Source organism: Orcinus orca, chromosome 8 (assembly GCF_937001465.1).
Source record: "Orcinus orca chromosome 8, mOrcOrc1.1, whole genome shotgun sequence".
NCBI lineage: Eukaryota > Metazoa > Chordata > Mammalia > Artiodactyla > Delphinidae > Orcinus > Orcinus orca.
The window spans coordinates 14,211,001-14,226,856 of NC_064566.1; the positions used below are offsets into that span (position 1 = coordinate 14,211,001).

Below are 15,856 nucleotides of genomic sequence, written 5' to 3' on the forward strand. Positions count from 1 at the left end.
CACACACTTTTTTTTTTTTTTGGCCATGCCACGCAGCTTGTTCCCTGACCCAGGATTGACCCGGGCCCTGGCAATGAAAGCCCTGAGTCCTAGCCACTGGACTGCCAGGAAATTCCCCTAAGTATATTTTTATAGATGCTGCCACCAATATTTTTTCCTCCTACTCTCCTGTCAGAATTCTATCCTGTGTGTCTCCCCTAAACATTCCCTCTAATAACTTCAGTACATATTCTCTCATTGAATTTCAGTAATATATTACATCAAGAAGGAGCTTATTTTGAGTTTATTGCTTCTTGTTCCTGTGTCTTTGTTCATAAAATGGTGGAATCTTCACTTAATTTTCTGTTTTCTTTAAACAGCACATACCTTTTACTCTGGATTGTAATTTTGTCATTAATGTTATGCCAATAACATACCCTATTGTTTAGAGGATAATTATGAGGCAGCATTCTGAAGACTCATGTAATCTCTTTCCTGTATCTTCAGTGTTGTTGAATATTGGTGTTACTTATAAAAACAGTTGGTTGACTTTCAGTTGGACAGTAGAAAGGTTATTTTTCTCCTCTCTTCTCTTTGGGTAAATTCAGATTTTGTTAAGAAATGTAAATTTCTCCATGTTAGTTTTTATGCACACAAAAAATGTAGTATCCCTGGTTTCATTTGGGCAATTGGTGAGTCTGAAGACCTGGAAAGATTTTTCATTGCATTTTAGGTATGAAGATGGGTAGGGTTTGTTCTTGACTTTCTGGATTTGTGACAAGTTACAAGTCTACCAGTTTCTGGTATGAGGGGGGAGGTTATATTTTCTGATTGTGTGGTTGATCATAGAGGAAACAAGGATGAATTTTTAAGGCAGTACTGTGTAGGAAGATGTCTGGGTGGATGTGGCCCTCTAATAATTGATTCAAGAACAGATAATGCTGAGTGGAACACAAGCAAGCTGAGTGACTGTGTGGAAAAACGGAGCCTTGAAGCACCAGCGTCCAGTTGTGGAGGACAGGGCTTGTGCCTGCATTTGCTTTTTTTTTTTTTTTTTTTTGCGGTATGTGGGCCTCTCACTGTTGTGGCCTCTCCCGTTGTGGAGCACAGGCTCCGGACGCGCAGGCTCGGCAGCCATGGCTTACGGGCCCAGCCGCTCCGCGGCACGTGGGATCTTCCCGGACCGGGGCACAAACCCGCGTCCCCTGCATCGGCAGGCGGACTCTCAACCACTGCACCACCAGGGAAGCCCTGCATTTGCTTTTGAGAGAAGCTTTCTAAGATTTGTGTGAGGATTGGATGGAAATAAATTGGTGGCTCGATTGGAGGGGTAGGGGCTGTTCTTCCACCACTCCATCTCCCTTCTGTATTGACCAAGGCCATGGCACTTGGAATGATTGACTTCCATAGCAGAAAAACGAACCCGATTTTCTGTTGAATCGGACTGATAAACTTTTGTGTTTTTCTTTGGAATCTGTCTTGCTGTCGTGTGAACACGTTGATAGTATGGCTGAATGTCACAATATTGATCATGGTGACTACCTGTCTCAGAAACTGTGACTTCAAGTGTCAGAGGCTCTGTGAACCCTTCTGCCTGAACAAGCCCTGATGAAACCTAGCGATGCGCATGTCAAGGGAATTGGAGGCTTGGAATCCCATTCTGGGTTTATGGAGCAGTTCTTGACAGATGCATTGAGGGGGGCAGTACTTGCCATTCTGGATACCTGGCACATTGGCCTGTTGTTTATAGAAAATATATTAAGGAGAGAAGGTAATAAATCGTTAACGTTTCTCTCTCTCTTCTGCCTTCATTCTTTCCAGCTTTTCCTTTTTCCTTTCTTTTGTTCCCCACCCCCGCTTTTAATTTTAATTTTATTTTTTAACAACTTTATTGGAGTGTAATTGCTTTACCCCCCCCCCTTTTTTAGCTCTCATTAACTTGTTAGTGAGTGATGAATGGCCAGTTTGTGAGACTTAGCCTTTTCTGAAAGCTTCAGGATAACGTTCCAAGATAATTAGCTATGTTTAAAGGTCTCCTTTATATGTGAACAACATTGAAAACATCCAGTTGTTTAGGCCAGTATAACCTGCATCAGTGACCAGCAGAAGTCATGATTTCTTTGTTAAAGACAAAGAAATGGTAGAAGAATGTAGTCTCACTTCCTGTGGAGATGAGGCTTCTTAGGAACTTTGCTTGATACTACAAGCTAAAATTTATGAAATATTATAGCTGTATTCTCTCACCGCCACCCAGAATTGGTACTGACCCAGATTGGGGTCCTGCTGGAGTTAATGTGACTGTTGTATTTGCCAGAGCTGCAAGACTGAACTAGAACAAGACTGGATTGTGGAGCCTAGAAAAGCCAGCCACTGCACAGGGCAACTCTCCTTTATTAGTTGGTCCTTAAAGGAGTGTGCAGGGTCTCTGTACACCTAAGGAGCGCCTCCACTGCAGAGCTCACCTAACTTTAGATCATTGGTTTCCAAAATGCAGTGAATAGTTTATTTGACAGAAGGCAACAGTGCTTCCCCTGACGGTTGATTTTTTTAAAAAATTTCATAGACGTGCACAACTATATTCTGGGTATTCTTCTAGGCTTCTGGTGAACACAGCAAGGACTGCCAGGACAATGCATTTCTGAGCGGCTCTCTGAAATATGCCAGCGCCTTCTTTCAAAGAAAGCATTACTCACCTCATATGATCTGACCCGTGTCCAATCTGCACAGCTCTCTCTCTCTCCTTTTTTTCCTCTTCTCAAGGACTAATGAAAGTTTGCGAGTATTTTGATCCCATCTCCCCTCCTCGCTTAGTTTCAGGCCCTGGGGGAGGAACAGTTGTGAATGCATCGTGACTCACTGACTCCCACGTTTCTGATTCTGGTTCTGATTGGTTGTCACCTTGCTCTAGCCATATGGCTTCAGAGTACTCTAGCCTGCGTCCCTTTCTTGTTCTTTCCCCTACTGTTCCCTTCTGTTGTACAAAACACTGGGAGTGGGTTCCAAGCTTTGTCTCTTGCTTCTAGTTTAACCCGGTTAGGCAGTAAGTAGGAGAGCACACTGTATTTCCTAAAAACAGCTATAGAGGAGAAAAACACCCTTTCCTTTTGTGCCTGGTATAGTAATTATTTCGTTTCCTGTGCTGTTTTTTTTTTTCTTTTAATTTTATTTATTTATTTATGGCTGTGTTGGCTCTTCGTTTCTGTGCCAGGGCTTTCTCTTGTTGCGGCTAGTGGGGGCCACTCCTCATTGCGGTGCGCGCGCCTCTCACTATTGCGGCCTCTCTCGTTGCAGAGCACAGGCTCCAGACGCGCAGGCTCAGTAGTTGTGGCTCACGGGGCTAGTTGCTCCGCGGCATGGTGGGGTCTTCCCAGACCAGGGCTCGAACCCGTGTCCCCTGCATTGGCAGGCAGATTCTCAACCACTGCGCCACCAGGGAAGCCCTCCTGTGCTGTTTTTATTCAAAGTTTATTTTTTGGCAGGTGTCACATTTGTGTTTGTATTATTTCCTCCTGGTTTCTCTCCTCCCCCTGATTTGAGCTGGGGGGGTTTGTTTTTGTTTTGGTAAAGGGACTAAGAATGATGCTGTACTTTAGCTAGTTTGTTAATATGTTTGATTAATGCTGATTAATATGTTGGGGAGGGGGACTGAAAGCAACTCTAAATAATTACTTAATTGTTAAATGTCTTATTGTTCTGGCAGTCACCAAGCAATAAAGTCTACATGTGGTACTCAGGATTATCCATGCCACCGCTACTGTTACTTCCCCTTCTCTTAAACTATATCTATTCAATTACCTAAGTTTTACACTTGAGAAATAGGGTTTTGAAGACTTGAAAGTTATTTTTTAAGAATTTTTTTATTAATTTGTATTTTTAGTATTCTGCAGATGGTTTCTGGAAAGACTTTGGACTCTACATCTTTTCTTTTTAATATTTAACTGCTCAAAGAGGTGGTGCTAGCAGAGTACAAAGTATAGCAGACCTGCCCACCCCCCTTGCCCTGCCAAATTGGCCTTTATGTGATATTTTCATTGCCTAAAAAGAATCAGTAATAAAAATATTAAAATTTTTCTCAAGAATGTATTTTGTATTGACTTAAAGTTTTTAAAAATCCATTTTGTAAATGTTTTAATGTTCAAATATGTCAAGGAAGTAACCTGCAGGTTTGGATTCTTTAGAGAGTGTGTGTAGTGAAGTTGGTTAGAATCATAGGCAGGAATGTGAAATCAACCCGGCCCTTATGGTTTCACTTAACCCCTTATTTAAAGATCTTCATTTACTTCTTCTCTATTTAAATCTATATGAGAAGACAGTAATCTATTTTTGTCAGAAATAACAAACCTCAGCTGGTGAACTCACTTGAAAGTGTAGGCGAGGAGTGCTGCTTATACTTGCTTCCAGCCATTAGGGCAGGAGAGTCAGAACCCAGGTCTGACCCCAAATGGTTATTATATTTTCTCTGAGCCATTTGCTGGTCTTTGGTTCCATCACTTCACACATCATGTGAAGACAATGAGAACATTTACTTAGCCACCGTAGTTCTAGATGCAGAGTTTAGTTGTGAACAAAATAAATCCGTAGCCGCGTGGAGCTTACCTTTTGTTGAAATGTATTATTATAGTAATGAAGGTTTCCAAATGCACCATTTTCTTGGATTTCAACAAGGACAGAAAATTCAAAAAACCTTAATTAAAAATTTTCATCCCGTATAGCTAAAACACTACTCTGCCTAAGCAAATGCATGTGTTTTCACAGGTCCTGTCCCAGCAAAGCAGTGCTCATGAGTTACATGTTTCAGTTATTTACAATGTCTGTTGTGTATATTGCATAGTGCTGGGATCAAGGTTTCTTTGTTTAAAAGTCTGTTTAATGTTTGAAACTGCTATTAGATACATGATGTTTGTTTGATTAACAAAAATGACTGTAGCATAACTGGTATGTATGTTATCAGATGCAAAAAAAATAAATAAATGACCAAGTGTGTGCCACTCATAGTTCCGACTTTACGTGAGGCAGTTTGGTACTCGTAAGAATCCTAAGGATATTATTAATCACCTCATCTTTACAGAACAGGAAATCGAGGCACAGATAGGTTAAGTGGCTTGACCAACATCATATAACTGGTAAGTAGCAAAACTGAAATTTGAATTGAGGCAGTATGTTTGCAGAGTTGTGTTTTCACTGCTACGTTATACTGCCCTTCCAGCCCAGCACACTAAATAATAATAGTCAAGGAGTCTCAGCTCTGCTATGCGACCTCCATTAGCTTTTCTTCTCATCTGTGCCTCTGTTTCCCTTTATAGATTGATATAAAACGTTACTTATGCCATGGGTTTCTCCTCAGTTGTCTAATCTGTAAATTTTAGAGGTAACAAGATCTAGAATAAGCTAGTTACAGAAAAGATGTCAGAGGCATATAATTGCTGCCAATTTCTATACAGCTGAGATAGAACAATATTCTCATAGATTTTATTCTTTTTTGTCCTCCTTTGTAGAAAAGAGTAGTTGAACAGCTTCGGAAGAACCTGATAGTAAAGCAAGAACAACCAGACAAGTTCCAAATACAGCCATTGCCACAATCTGAAAACAAACTACAAACAGCACAGCAGCAACCACTACAGCAGCTACAGCAGCAACAGCAGTACCACCACCACGCCCAGTCGGCTGCATCCTCTCCCAGCCTGACTGCTTCACAGGTACAAGTGTGGATGGAGCACCTCGGGCTTCGTGCTGTAGGCTGATTTGCTATGGGTCATGGAGAACTAGGTCCTGTTTCAGACTATGTTAACAACCTCAACCAGCACTAAACAAAGGTTATTTTGGTTACTTTTTTATACTGTACTGGGATGATAATCACTTGAAATTCATTGCCTGAAGGAAATGACATTACCAAGGAGTAAAAGTTAAACTGATTTCCCATCTGTCCAAAGAAGGAGAAAAGGTAATCAGTGACAACGAAAAATCACTTCTCTTTATTAGAACAGAATTAAAGTCTTCTTTTGAACTTCTGGAAGTATTTGTTTGCACTTGTTCTAAAAGTCTTTGTGACTTGACCCTCAGGAATTGTTTTTCTGGAATTCTTAGCAATTTTAGATGTGGAGATATTCCAGGATCAATACCCATGGAACCAGGTAGAAAGAGGCATTTAGAAGGTGGTATATTTCATAGAAATGAAATATTCATTTCCAAGTCCAGTTCGTCTCATATGAGAATATGTATCTGTTCTCATATACTAAAGGAAATCTGAAATGGAAGCTACAGGTCAAAAATAGCACTAAGGGGTGGGAAGCCTAATAATATGCTAACTGGTGTAGCTGTGCAAATGATTTTACTGAAAAGGGCATTTGCACTACCATATAATGTAAGGATATTGAGGCAATCAAGACACACAAAAAGGACATATTTGGGAATGTTTCTATTAAGAAAAGTATTCAAGCTTGATCTCCACATACTTATATGTAGTGTGGGCATACCTTTTAAAGTGGTACACTCGAGCAGTGGTTCTTGATCTTCAGAGGTCCCAGACTCCTTTAAGACTCTGTTGAAAGCCATGGATTCCCTCCCTGGAAAAATACACTCACACCTAATACAGTCATTTTTGCATATGGTTTTAAAGACTTTGGGATCTTCTGAAACCTAAGCATGGACACCTCTCACCCACCAACGCCATCTTCACTGTATCTATATGTAGAGAAAAAGATTTTAGTTTACTTGGTCAGTCACCACTTATGGACATTGGGCTGGTTCATATACAATATTTTGCAAATGAGAAATACGTTACTTACAAAAATACTGAAGATTACTAAAGATAGTTAACAGTTAATAGAGGTTACCATATACTGGCATTCTCCTAAGCACTTTACATGTATAACATACGCAGTCCTCACCCCATCCCTGCTAAGGACAGTATTATTATTATCTCTGTTTTTTAGAAAAGAAAACTAAGGCACAGAAAAATTAAGTAATTACCTAAAATCATATATCTATTATATGGTGGAGCCAAGATTTGAACCCAGATGTTCTGGTTAAAAATTCTGCCCATTCGCTACTGTAGACTGCCATACAATACCAAAAAAAAGAAATGCCAACATTATATAAAATGCCAAAGAAGGAAAATGAAGAATCCCTGTTGTAGCTAGAGTGGCCTACATCATTTTTACCCTAACCTCCAAGGCTATTTGGAAATTAGGCATTCAAACTGACTTTAAAACCCCCCTGACCAGCATTTATATTTCTTCTAAAAGATTGCCTATCAGTTTACTTTTTTTGGAGTTTTAAACAGAGTTGGATTGGTTGTTCTCTTCTCAAAGTACAATTTGATCAGAAAGTGTTTACATGGAAGGAGTGTGGTAGAATTCATTGTTTCCTGGTACTAGGAATTTTCTCTCCTAACCCATGGAAACTTTCTGTTCAAGTACCATTCCATATCACACAAATCAGAGAAAATACTTATATAATACTTACAATAGCTATTTCCTTCCCTGGTAATCTGAGTTCTGTGCTGCTTTGGGATGGTAATAGTAAGGGACCTAGGGCTATCCCCAAAACAGTGTTATGTGGCATCCCTCCATCTGGTAGCCCACCTGATATATTTAATTGATTTAGCTAAGCTTGTTTTATATTATTTTGTTTTGTTTAATGTTAAAAGCCATAAGATCTCTAGGTTATTGGGTTTTGTTTTTATAGTAAACTGTCAATCATTATTTATCACATGCTCCTTATACAAGAGCTTCTGGTATACAAAGAGGTAGTAATGGTCCCTGCCTAGAATCTGGTAAACTATGATAATTATTTTCATTCATTATGTAAATGTTTATTGAGTCTCTACTATATGCAAGCTTTCTGCTAGGCAATGTCTTGTAAATAAGACAGAATTTCTGTCTTCAAGAACTTAACAGATTTAGAGGAGGGGAAGATGTAAACAGCTAACAAAGAAGAATAAAATGAAAGCACCTGTGAAAATACCAGAGGACAGTAATATTGACTAGAGGGATCAGAGAGTGCTTCATAAAGGAGGTGGCTTTTGATCAGGGCCTTGACAGATAAGTGAGATTTCAGTGATGGAGCACAGGGGGAAGAGCATCAAGGTGTAGAGAACAATGTGAACAGAAGTATGGACTCAAAAAAGTAAATGCGTGTCTTGGAAATAGCAAGTAGGCTGATGTGGCTGGAGCGTGGATTCCAGGAAATGGTGGAGAGGGATATAAAACCAGAAGGTAGGAAGAGGCTAGCTTGTGGAAGCCCTCCAATATGTGGCAGAACTTTTGGGGGTTTTGGCAGTCTTAGGGAGTCATTAAAGATTCATGAGGTCAAGGACAAATGGGAAGTTTAATACATGGCATATACTAAATTTCTAAGTCCAGAAAGGATTGACTATTAATTTAGCAATCGGCATGGGCAGGGAGGAAGTGCTAGGATGAGAAAGTGTTTTATTCTAAGTCAGGTGATTAGCATGTACCAAGTCATGGGGCAGTGGGAGGATCAGTCCCCTTTCCTTAGCTAACTCCAGCTTATGTTTGTATGTATATTTTGAAATTTTTCCAAACTACAGAAAAAAAATGAAAGAATAGTTGAACACAGGCGTACCCTTCAACTTAAATTCACAACTCTGTCATTTTAAATGAGTACAAATGTAAAGAAGCATGCAGTTAATAAAACCAAACAGAAAATAAACCCTCATAGACAGAAGGAGGAGGGGTTCTATTGATAGTTGTCCGAGTGTACAACAGTTACCTTCCATTCAAAATTAAACAAATAGGGATTTCCCTGGTGGCACAGTGGTAAAGAATCCGCCTGCCAATGGGGCACGGGTTTGAGCCCTGGTCCAGGAAGATCCCACATGCCGCGGAGCAACTAAGCCTGTGTGCCACAGCTACTGAGCCTGTGCTCTAGAGTCCTCGAGCCACAACTACTGAGTCCGCGTGCCACAACTTCTGAAGCCCATGTGCCTAGAGCCCGTGCTCTGCAACAAGAGAACCCACTGCAGTGACAAGCCCGCACACTGCAACAAAGAGTAGCCCCCCACTCGCTGCAACTAGAGAAAGCCTGCACACAGCAACGAAGACCCAACGCAGCCAAAAATAAATAAAATAAAATAAATAAAATTTAAAAAAAATTAAACAAATAGTCTAAAATAGGTGTGGAAGTTAATTAGAGCCCATAGTAATAATCCCTCTAAGTTCTGATTTGTACGTTGGAGTTTATCTTTTTTAAATCGATACCTCATGCTTTGCAGGTAAAAAAAAAAAAAAATTAGCAAAAAAATAAAAGGATTTTGCTGTTAGTGCTTCTTGCCATGTATTTTCTGCATTAACTTCTAGTTCATGCAGTTTGGGTTTTGTTCATAAAGGACCCCTTCATGAAACTGGGGAAACTGCTATCATCTTTTGAAGGTGATCATACTTGGATAGCATCAACCAGCCAAGGACTAATCACAGCTTCCATAAAAATAATTTTTTTTTTTCTGGGCACCTTTCCTCACTGTCTTCTCTTCCTCCTGCCAGAACAATTCAGAGGTTTTCATTAGGTTTGGATATCAAAATTCTAGATTCTCTCTGTCATCTAAACTCAGAACTCCAGGAGTTTGATTTATGTTCCCTAGTACTTAACAGTAGAATAAGCACCAGAACAGGAGTGAAGATCTAAGCAGTACCTGTGTCAATACCTGGTGTCAGTAAATGGTTTGCAAATAAATGTAGTCTTCAAAAGCTTTTCATCAGTGCATATAGTACTAGGTCTTGTGCCTCTGTATACAAAGAGAGTTATGTAGATGCTAGAATTTCACATGGAGTGAAATTAGCTACAACCAAATATTTATAAAGTAGAATAAAAATGCTAACCTAACATATGAACAGACTTGTTAGAATTCAGTGCTTTTTAGTGTTGCAGGTAATGCTAAGTATATAAATCAGGTGAGTTTGAGGTTTTACTCACTTTTTAAGAAAAATTATTCAAAAGATTGTTAATGACTTACCTGATCAAGGATGTTTTAAACAAAAGTATATTGACCCTCTTTTAAAGTAGAACCAACATGCATGACTGTTTTTAAAATCCATGTCAGTGAGTTCTGCTGACTAGAGCTTTTCTTCCATAACCTGTATTGGCACCAGGATTGAATGCCATCTGGTGTGACTTGCTCACCACTTCAAAAAGTTCTTTGTATTTGAATGTTTTAAATTGATGGAGAGAGCTAATATCACACTGGGTTAAAAACACATATTAAAAATAGCAGGTAATACAGAGTCAGTCCCGCTGCTACACTACTGTAACATTTCTGATGATAAATAGCACTTAGCTTTTATTTGGTTTTCATCACTGATAGGCAGGATGACCTGCTACCTCCCAAAATAAATAATTATCCGTGTTCCCCCTTTTACTCCCATTTCACACTTGAGAGGACAGTGGCAAGGAGAATGAGCCATTCTGTATTGTTGACTTAGAGAAGAGGAACATATTTGGGTGATTTTAATTGCAGGCATCAATAAGGATTGCTCATTAGGCTGTGATGGGATAGACAGGGCCAGATTATTACATTGTTTAGGTTAAAAGAAAAAAAAGTTGTTAAAATATTAGATAATACATGCATGTATGTGTTTAAGGCAGAAAAATTACTTAGAACCAAACAATACACAAGGGCTTGCATAGACACTGAAATAGAAATTCACAAAGGAATTTGTTCAGATCTGTTTCAGGGAGAGTGGGGTCCTTTTCCCTGGTCGAGGGCAGTGCTATCCAATAGAACTTTCTGTAGTGTTGGAAAGCTCCACTGTCTGGTTTGGTAGCCACTAGCCATGTGTGGCTGTAAACATGTGAAATGTGGCTAGTGTGACTGATGTTTTAATTTTTATTTTGTTTTCATTAAATTTGAATACCTGCATGAGGCTATTAGCTACCAAACTGAACAGTGCAAGTAAGAAGAAAAAGGTGAAATAATATCAAAATCAGAACCAACAAGTTAGACCAGGTATATTTTCACGTTTCTGAAACATCTCTATCTTGAGTGACTAGTAGCATTCGATAGGTGTGTATGCCATGAAATCAGGTTGTTTATATTTTCTTGTTTTGTAGCTGGCTCCTTTAATTACTCTAATAGAAAGTCTAGAAAAATACAGCTTCAAAGCTGCAGTAGTGCTTGCGGAGCATCAGTCAAGTCCTCTCACCTCAGTTCAGACTCTGATCTGTAAGACTTTCTGAAGCTCAGGTGTTTGTTTCCACCTTGTCGCCCTTTTCTGGATCTTTCCTCACTTCTGCAGCAGTCCTGCAGAGCAAAGATTGTAGATTGTGATTCATATCCCTTTGGTATCAAGAGCTGGTATTTACTATACTAGTTGGTTAATAGGTTTCATTATCTAGAGTTTGGGATTTACAGCCTTTGAGGCAACAATTGTACTAATTCTTATGTGAGTTGCCCTTCCTCTTCTCCAGGGTGGCACTCAAAAGAATTAAAAGACCCTGTCGTTTTATCCCAGCCTTTGTGTCACAGGAGGCAGATATCCAGAATTATATGATAGCTTTCTTCATATTGATGAGGTTGTAGCAATTAATGATAGAGATGGTGTGTACCTCATTGATTTGCAACTTCTACAAAATTTAAATTAATTGAGAGCAAGCAAAGAATTAGAAAAATCAGAAGAAATAGGTATACTCATATTCTGTATCTGTAAACCCACCCCTTCCTTGTTGAGAACCCTGTGCCCATATTAGTCTGCAGTTATTACTATGAACTTAAAGCTAAATTTGAGAACTCTGGCAAACTAGAGATTGCCTTTTCGTACAGTAAGAACTGTGCTTTATGTACACAAAAGAAATGTTGTTACACCAAGAAACTTGACTGATGATGAGAATCATTGCTTTGTTTTCTTCTGGAGGCTAGCATTTTGTTTAGTGGGATGACACTTCAGCGTCCTAATGTCTGTTCTCCATGTCTCCTAGAAGACTGTAACTACAGCTTCTATGATTACCACAAAGACACTACCTCTCGTCTTGAAAGCAGCAACTGCGACCATGCCTGCCTCTGTTGTGGGCCAGAGACCTACCATTGCTATGGTGACCGCCATCAACAGTCAGAAGGCTGTGCTCAGCACTGATGTGCAGAACACACCAGTCAACCTCCAGACGTCTAGTAAGGTCACTGGGCCTGGGGCAGAGGCTGTCCAAATTGTGGCAAAAAACACAGTCACTCTGGTAAGCCAGCAGCTGCTACTCATGTGTGCCCACATGCGAGGGTTCAGGATATGCATTTGTAGAGTATATCCGTTTTATGCTCCTGCTGGATTTTTCAGTCTCCATCACTCTTCTACCATACCAGATTCCCCTTCGGGGCTGACAAGGGAATATGGCATTCCTGCTATCTATTTAAATAACTATAGAGGTGTTCTTACACCAAGGATCAAAACTCTTTGAGGTATTATCTGAGGCCAAAGGATGACTTGACTTAAGGGGGGAAAATGTCCTTCACAGAGGCACTTACACTGTTTCATGTATCTCTCCCTCTATCCTAACCACACTCCTTCCTGTGAAACTAGAGTGCTTAAACTCTCTGGTGCTATGTTACCAATTTGGAGAAAATGCCGTGAATTTTTTTAGTACACTCTTCCTTGAAATTGCACTCAGGAAGTACTGGAGTTAGTTGGGCACTTAAAAATTTTTCAAGAAACTCACAAATAACAGTGTCCATGTCCAAGGTCCATCAGAAAGAAGATCCCTAGAAGGAAGAAGCACTTGAATAAAAATTGTTCTTGAGATTTCTAGGGTAAAACTGTCTAAAAACTGTTTTCAGAATATACCCAAATTGTAGTTTAAATGTCCGTTCTTAAAATGGAAGCTAAGAGCTCTTAGTGGCTTTCGAATAATGACCAGTGGTGAGTGAAACTAGAGGGCATTAAAGTGAAGCTTTACTACTTACCCAGGAATCTTTAGGGGAGTAACCAAATCACTCAGCCGGACGCTGAGAGTTAGAACATTCTCTATAGGAATAAAGCTGTTCACTGTTACGTAAAGCTCTTATATTAGGAAAAAGCCCATTTGTCCAGGCAGCAAGTTTGATTTTCCTTTGCATCCAGTGTTGACTTTTAAAATACATAAGTGCAGTAAAGCAATTATACCCCAATAAAGATGTTAAAAAAATAAAATAAAATAACATAAGTGCAAGAGTTCTTGAACGTCAGAGGAAATTGTGATTGCTGAGCTTGCTGTGTTCTACGTTAGCTGTGTAAGGAAACAGAAATGAGGTCGGTTTACTTTATGGGGTAAAGCCTGCAAGCAGGAGAGTAAACAAGTTTCTTAAGGCAGTGTTAATTCAGATGATTAATTCTACGGTGAAAGCTTATAGAAAATATTATCTGATTGAGAGAATAGTGATGCTGAAAATACTTTAAGAATACCATCTTTGATATTGAATAATTATTTTCCTCTCTGATTTACTTTTCTCATTTTTTAGCAGGTTCAGGCAACACCTCCTCAGCCCATCAAAGTACCACAGTTTATCCCCCCTCCTAGACTCACTCCGCGTCCAAACTTTCTTCCACAGGTGAGTAAATCAGTTGACAAGCCCAGTGATGGGTTAGGTGGGACAAAAATCCTTGTGAGCTCTTTCTAAGCAGCCTGTAATGCACTTGTCAATTCAGCTGTATTCAGATCCCACTTAGCTAAGGATTCTAGCTGCTGATCTCTATACCATGAAGAAGCTTTTTTTTTTTTTTTTTTTGGCTGCACTGCACAGCATGTGGGTCTTAGTTCCCTGACTAGGGATCGAACCCATGCCCGCTGCAGTGGAAGCTCCGAGTCTTAATCACTGGACCACCAGGGAGGTCCCACAAAAGAAGCTTTATTTATTTTTAATTGGAGTATAGTTGCTTTACAGTATTGTGTTAGTTTCTGCTGTACAGCAAAGTGAATCAGCTATATACAGCTGTATACGTATATCCCCTCCTTTTTGAATTTCCTTCCCATTTAGGTCACCACAGAGCATTGAGTAGAATTCCCTATGCTATACAGTAGGTTCTCATTTGCTATCTGTTTTATATTTAGTAGTGTGTATATGTCAATCTCAATCTCCCAGTTCATCCCACCCCCAACCCTTTCCCCCCTTGGTTCTCTACATCTGTGTGAGAAGAAGCTTGTTTTATCATCAGGGTTTCTTAACAATGATGAAAGGCTGTAGCAGAGGGATGTAAGGAAAGGGAAATTTTCCTAAATTTAAAATAATTAAGATAGCACCATTTTAAACCTTATAATGTTGACTTACTGGAAGAATTTAGCCAGAACTGCCTGCCAGTGGGGAAGGAACGCAGTTACCACTTCTTCCCCACAACCTCCCACCCCACTCGCTGTATGCCAGGGAGAGTAGGAAAGGAGACAATAGTGACACTAACTGGTAGGAAGCGTTCGGTTCTACTCTGGAAAGTGATTACATAGAGCATCATTCTTAAACACAAAGTCTTGATGATAAAGATTCAGACTAGGAAGCTGCACAGGGAACTTTCTACCTAGACCCAAGCAACTCTACCCATATTCTCATGAGAGTATTCTTCCAGCAATTGGCTGAACTCACCATTCTTATGGCAGAATGTCATGATTGTCCCAGTCTGGACCTTGAGAGGAGTTGACTTGCCTGGTAGAAAGATTGGGTGTTCCTGTCTGAAGCCTCAGCTTTCAGGCAAAGAGAGAAGGGAAAGGATGTGTGTGGTCAGTGGCCATAAGTGATTTCTGAATTGCCTCTGGGGAGGGGATGGGCAATGCTAACATAAGACTATTTCAATCGTCTATCAGATAAATTCTTAATGAATACCTTAGGTATCAAAAGAGCACTAAGAACTATGGATATGAAGTTTTCAAGATAGTTCTCAGCCTCATAGAGCTTCAGACACATGTACAGGCAATTACTGTGTCCATTATGGGAAGTACAGGGTAGTCTGAGAATCCATGGGAAGGACAGCCAACTCATTCTTAGAATATTACAGAAAGTTTCCTTGAAGAGTTGACATTCCATCTTAGACCTAAAATCCTAGTGAAGTTAGCTTGAGAAAGTTTTGGGGGAAGAAGAAAAATGTCCCAGGCAGAGAGAAGAGCCTATATGCAAGTCCACAATGCAGAGAGACATGTCGGCTTAAGGAACCAAAGGAAATTTGGTGTGGCTGAGCACAGTGGGCCATGTGGCTGACTCAGGCTAGAGTAAGGGGAGGCTGGAGAAGCCCATAGGCCAAAGCCTTTGGAACCTTGTAGGCTATATAGGAATTAGGGCCTTACCTAGGAACAGTGGGGCTCCATTAAATTACTTTCAAACAGGTACTTGACATGATCAGATTTTTGTTTTAGAAAATTCCCTCTTAGCACTGTGTGGAGAATAGATTGGAGATTGTCAAGAATGTGGCAGGAAAAACAGGACATTGTCAGCAATAACAATAGCTAATATTTAGAGAATCTTGCTAATGTGCCACTTACTGCACTAGGCACTGTACATGGGTTATCTATTTTAATCCTCACAACAACTCTTTGAAAGTAGGTATTCAGGTAAAAATCTAAGAATAAGAATCTAAGGCTTAGTTTTTGTTTTTCAAACGGTGGGGCATGACCCATTAGTAGGCTGTGAAATCAATTTAGTGGATTGTAACCAGAGTTTTTAAGTAAAATGAACAAGACAATAGGAAATGTTAGAGTATGAGGCACATAAGTATTTTTTCATGAAGTTTTTATGTTAGAGAGGTAAAGATAAATATCTATGTACGCGTATTGGTTACAGCGTGAAACATATTTCCTGTTGTGTATCCACAGCACACACTATAGGGTTGTCTTAGATGCAGCTAAGTATTCAGACTCACAAGACTATCAGAGGCCACACTTGGCACCAGTCTACTTGGAATGATATAGGACAGAAACC

General features: G+C 39.8%; 1 protein-coding gene across 34 annotated transcripts in view; it reads left to right on the forward strand.

Annotated features, from left to right (window-relative positions):
• Positions 1-15,856, forward strand: part of PHF21A (PHD finger protein 21A) — a 194,510-nt gene that overhangs the window by 133,227 nt on the left and 45,427 nt on the right. For 24 of the 34 annotated variants that reach the window (XM_049713201.1, XM_033411374.2, XM_049713198.1 and 21 more), the window contains 3 exons: positions 5,475-5,675; positions 11,911-12,162; positions 13,418-13,507. In XM_049713201.1, the coding sequence (XP_049569158.1) occupies positions 5,475-5,675; positions 11,911-12,162; positions 13,418-13,507 (543 nt within the window). The remainder of the gene's footprint in view (positions 1-5,474; positions 5,676-11,910; positions 12,163-13,417; positions 13,508-15,856) is intronic. The other 10 variants (XM_049713200.1, XM_033411519.2, XM_004264046.4 and 7 more) reach the window with 4 other exon arrangements.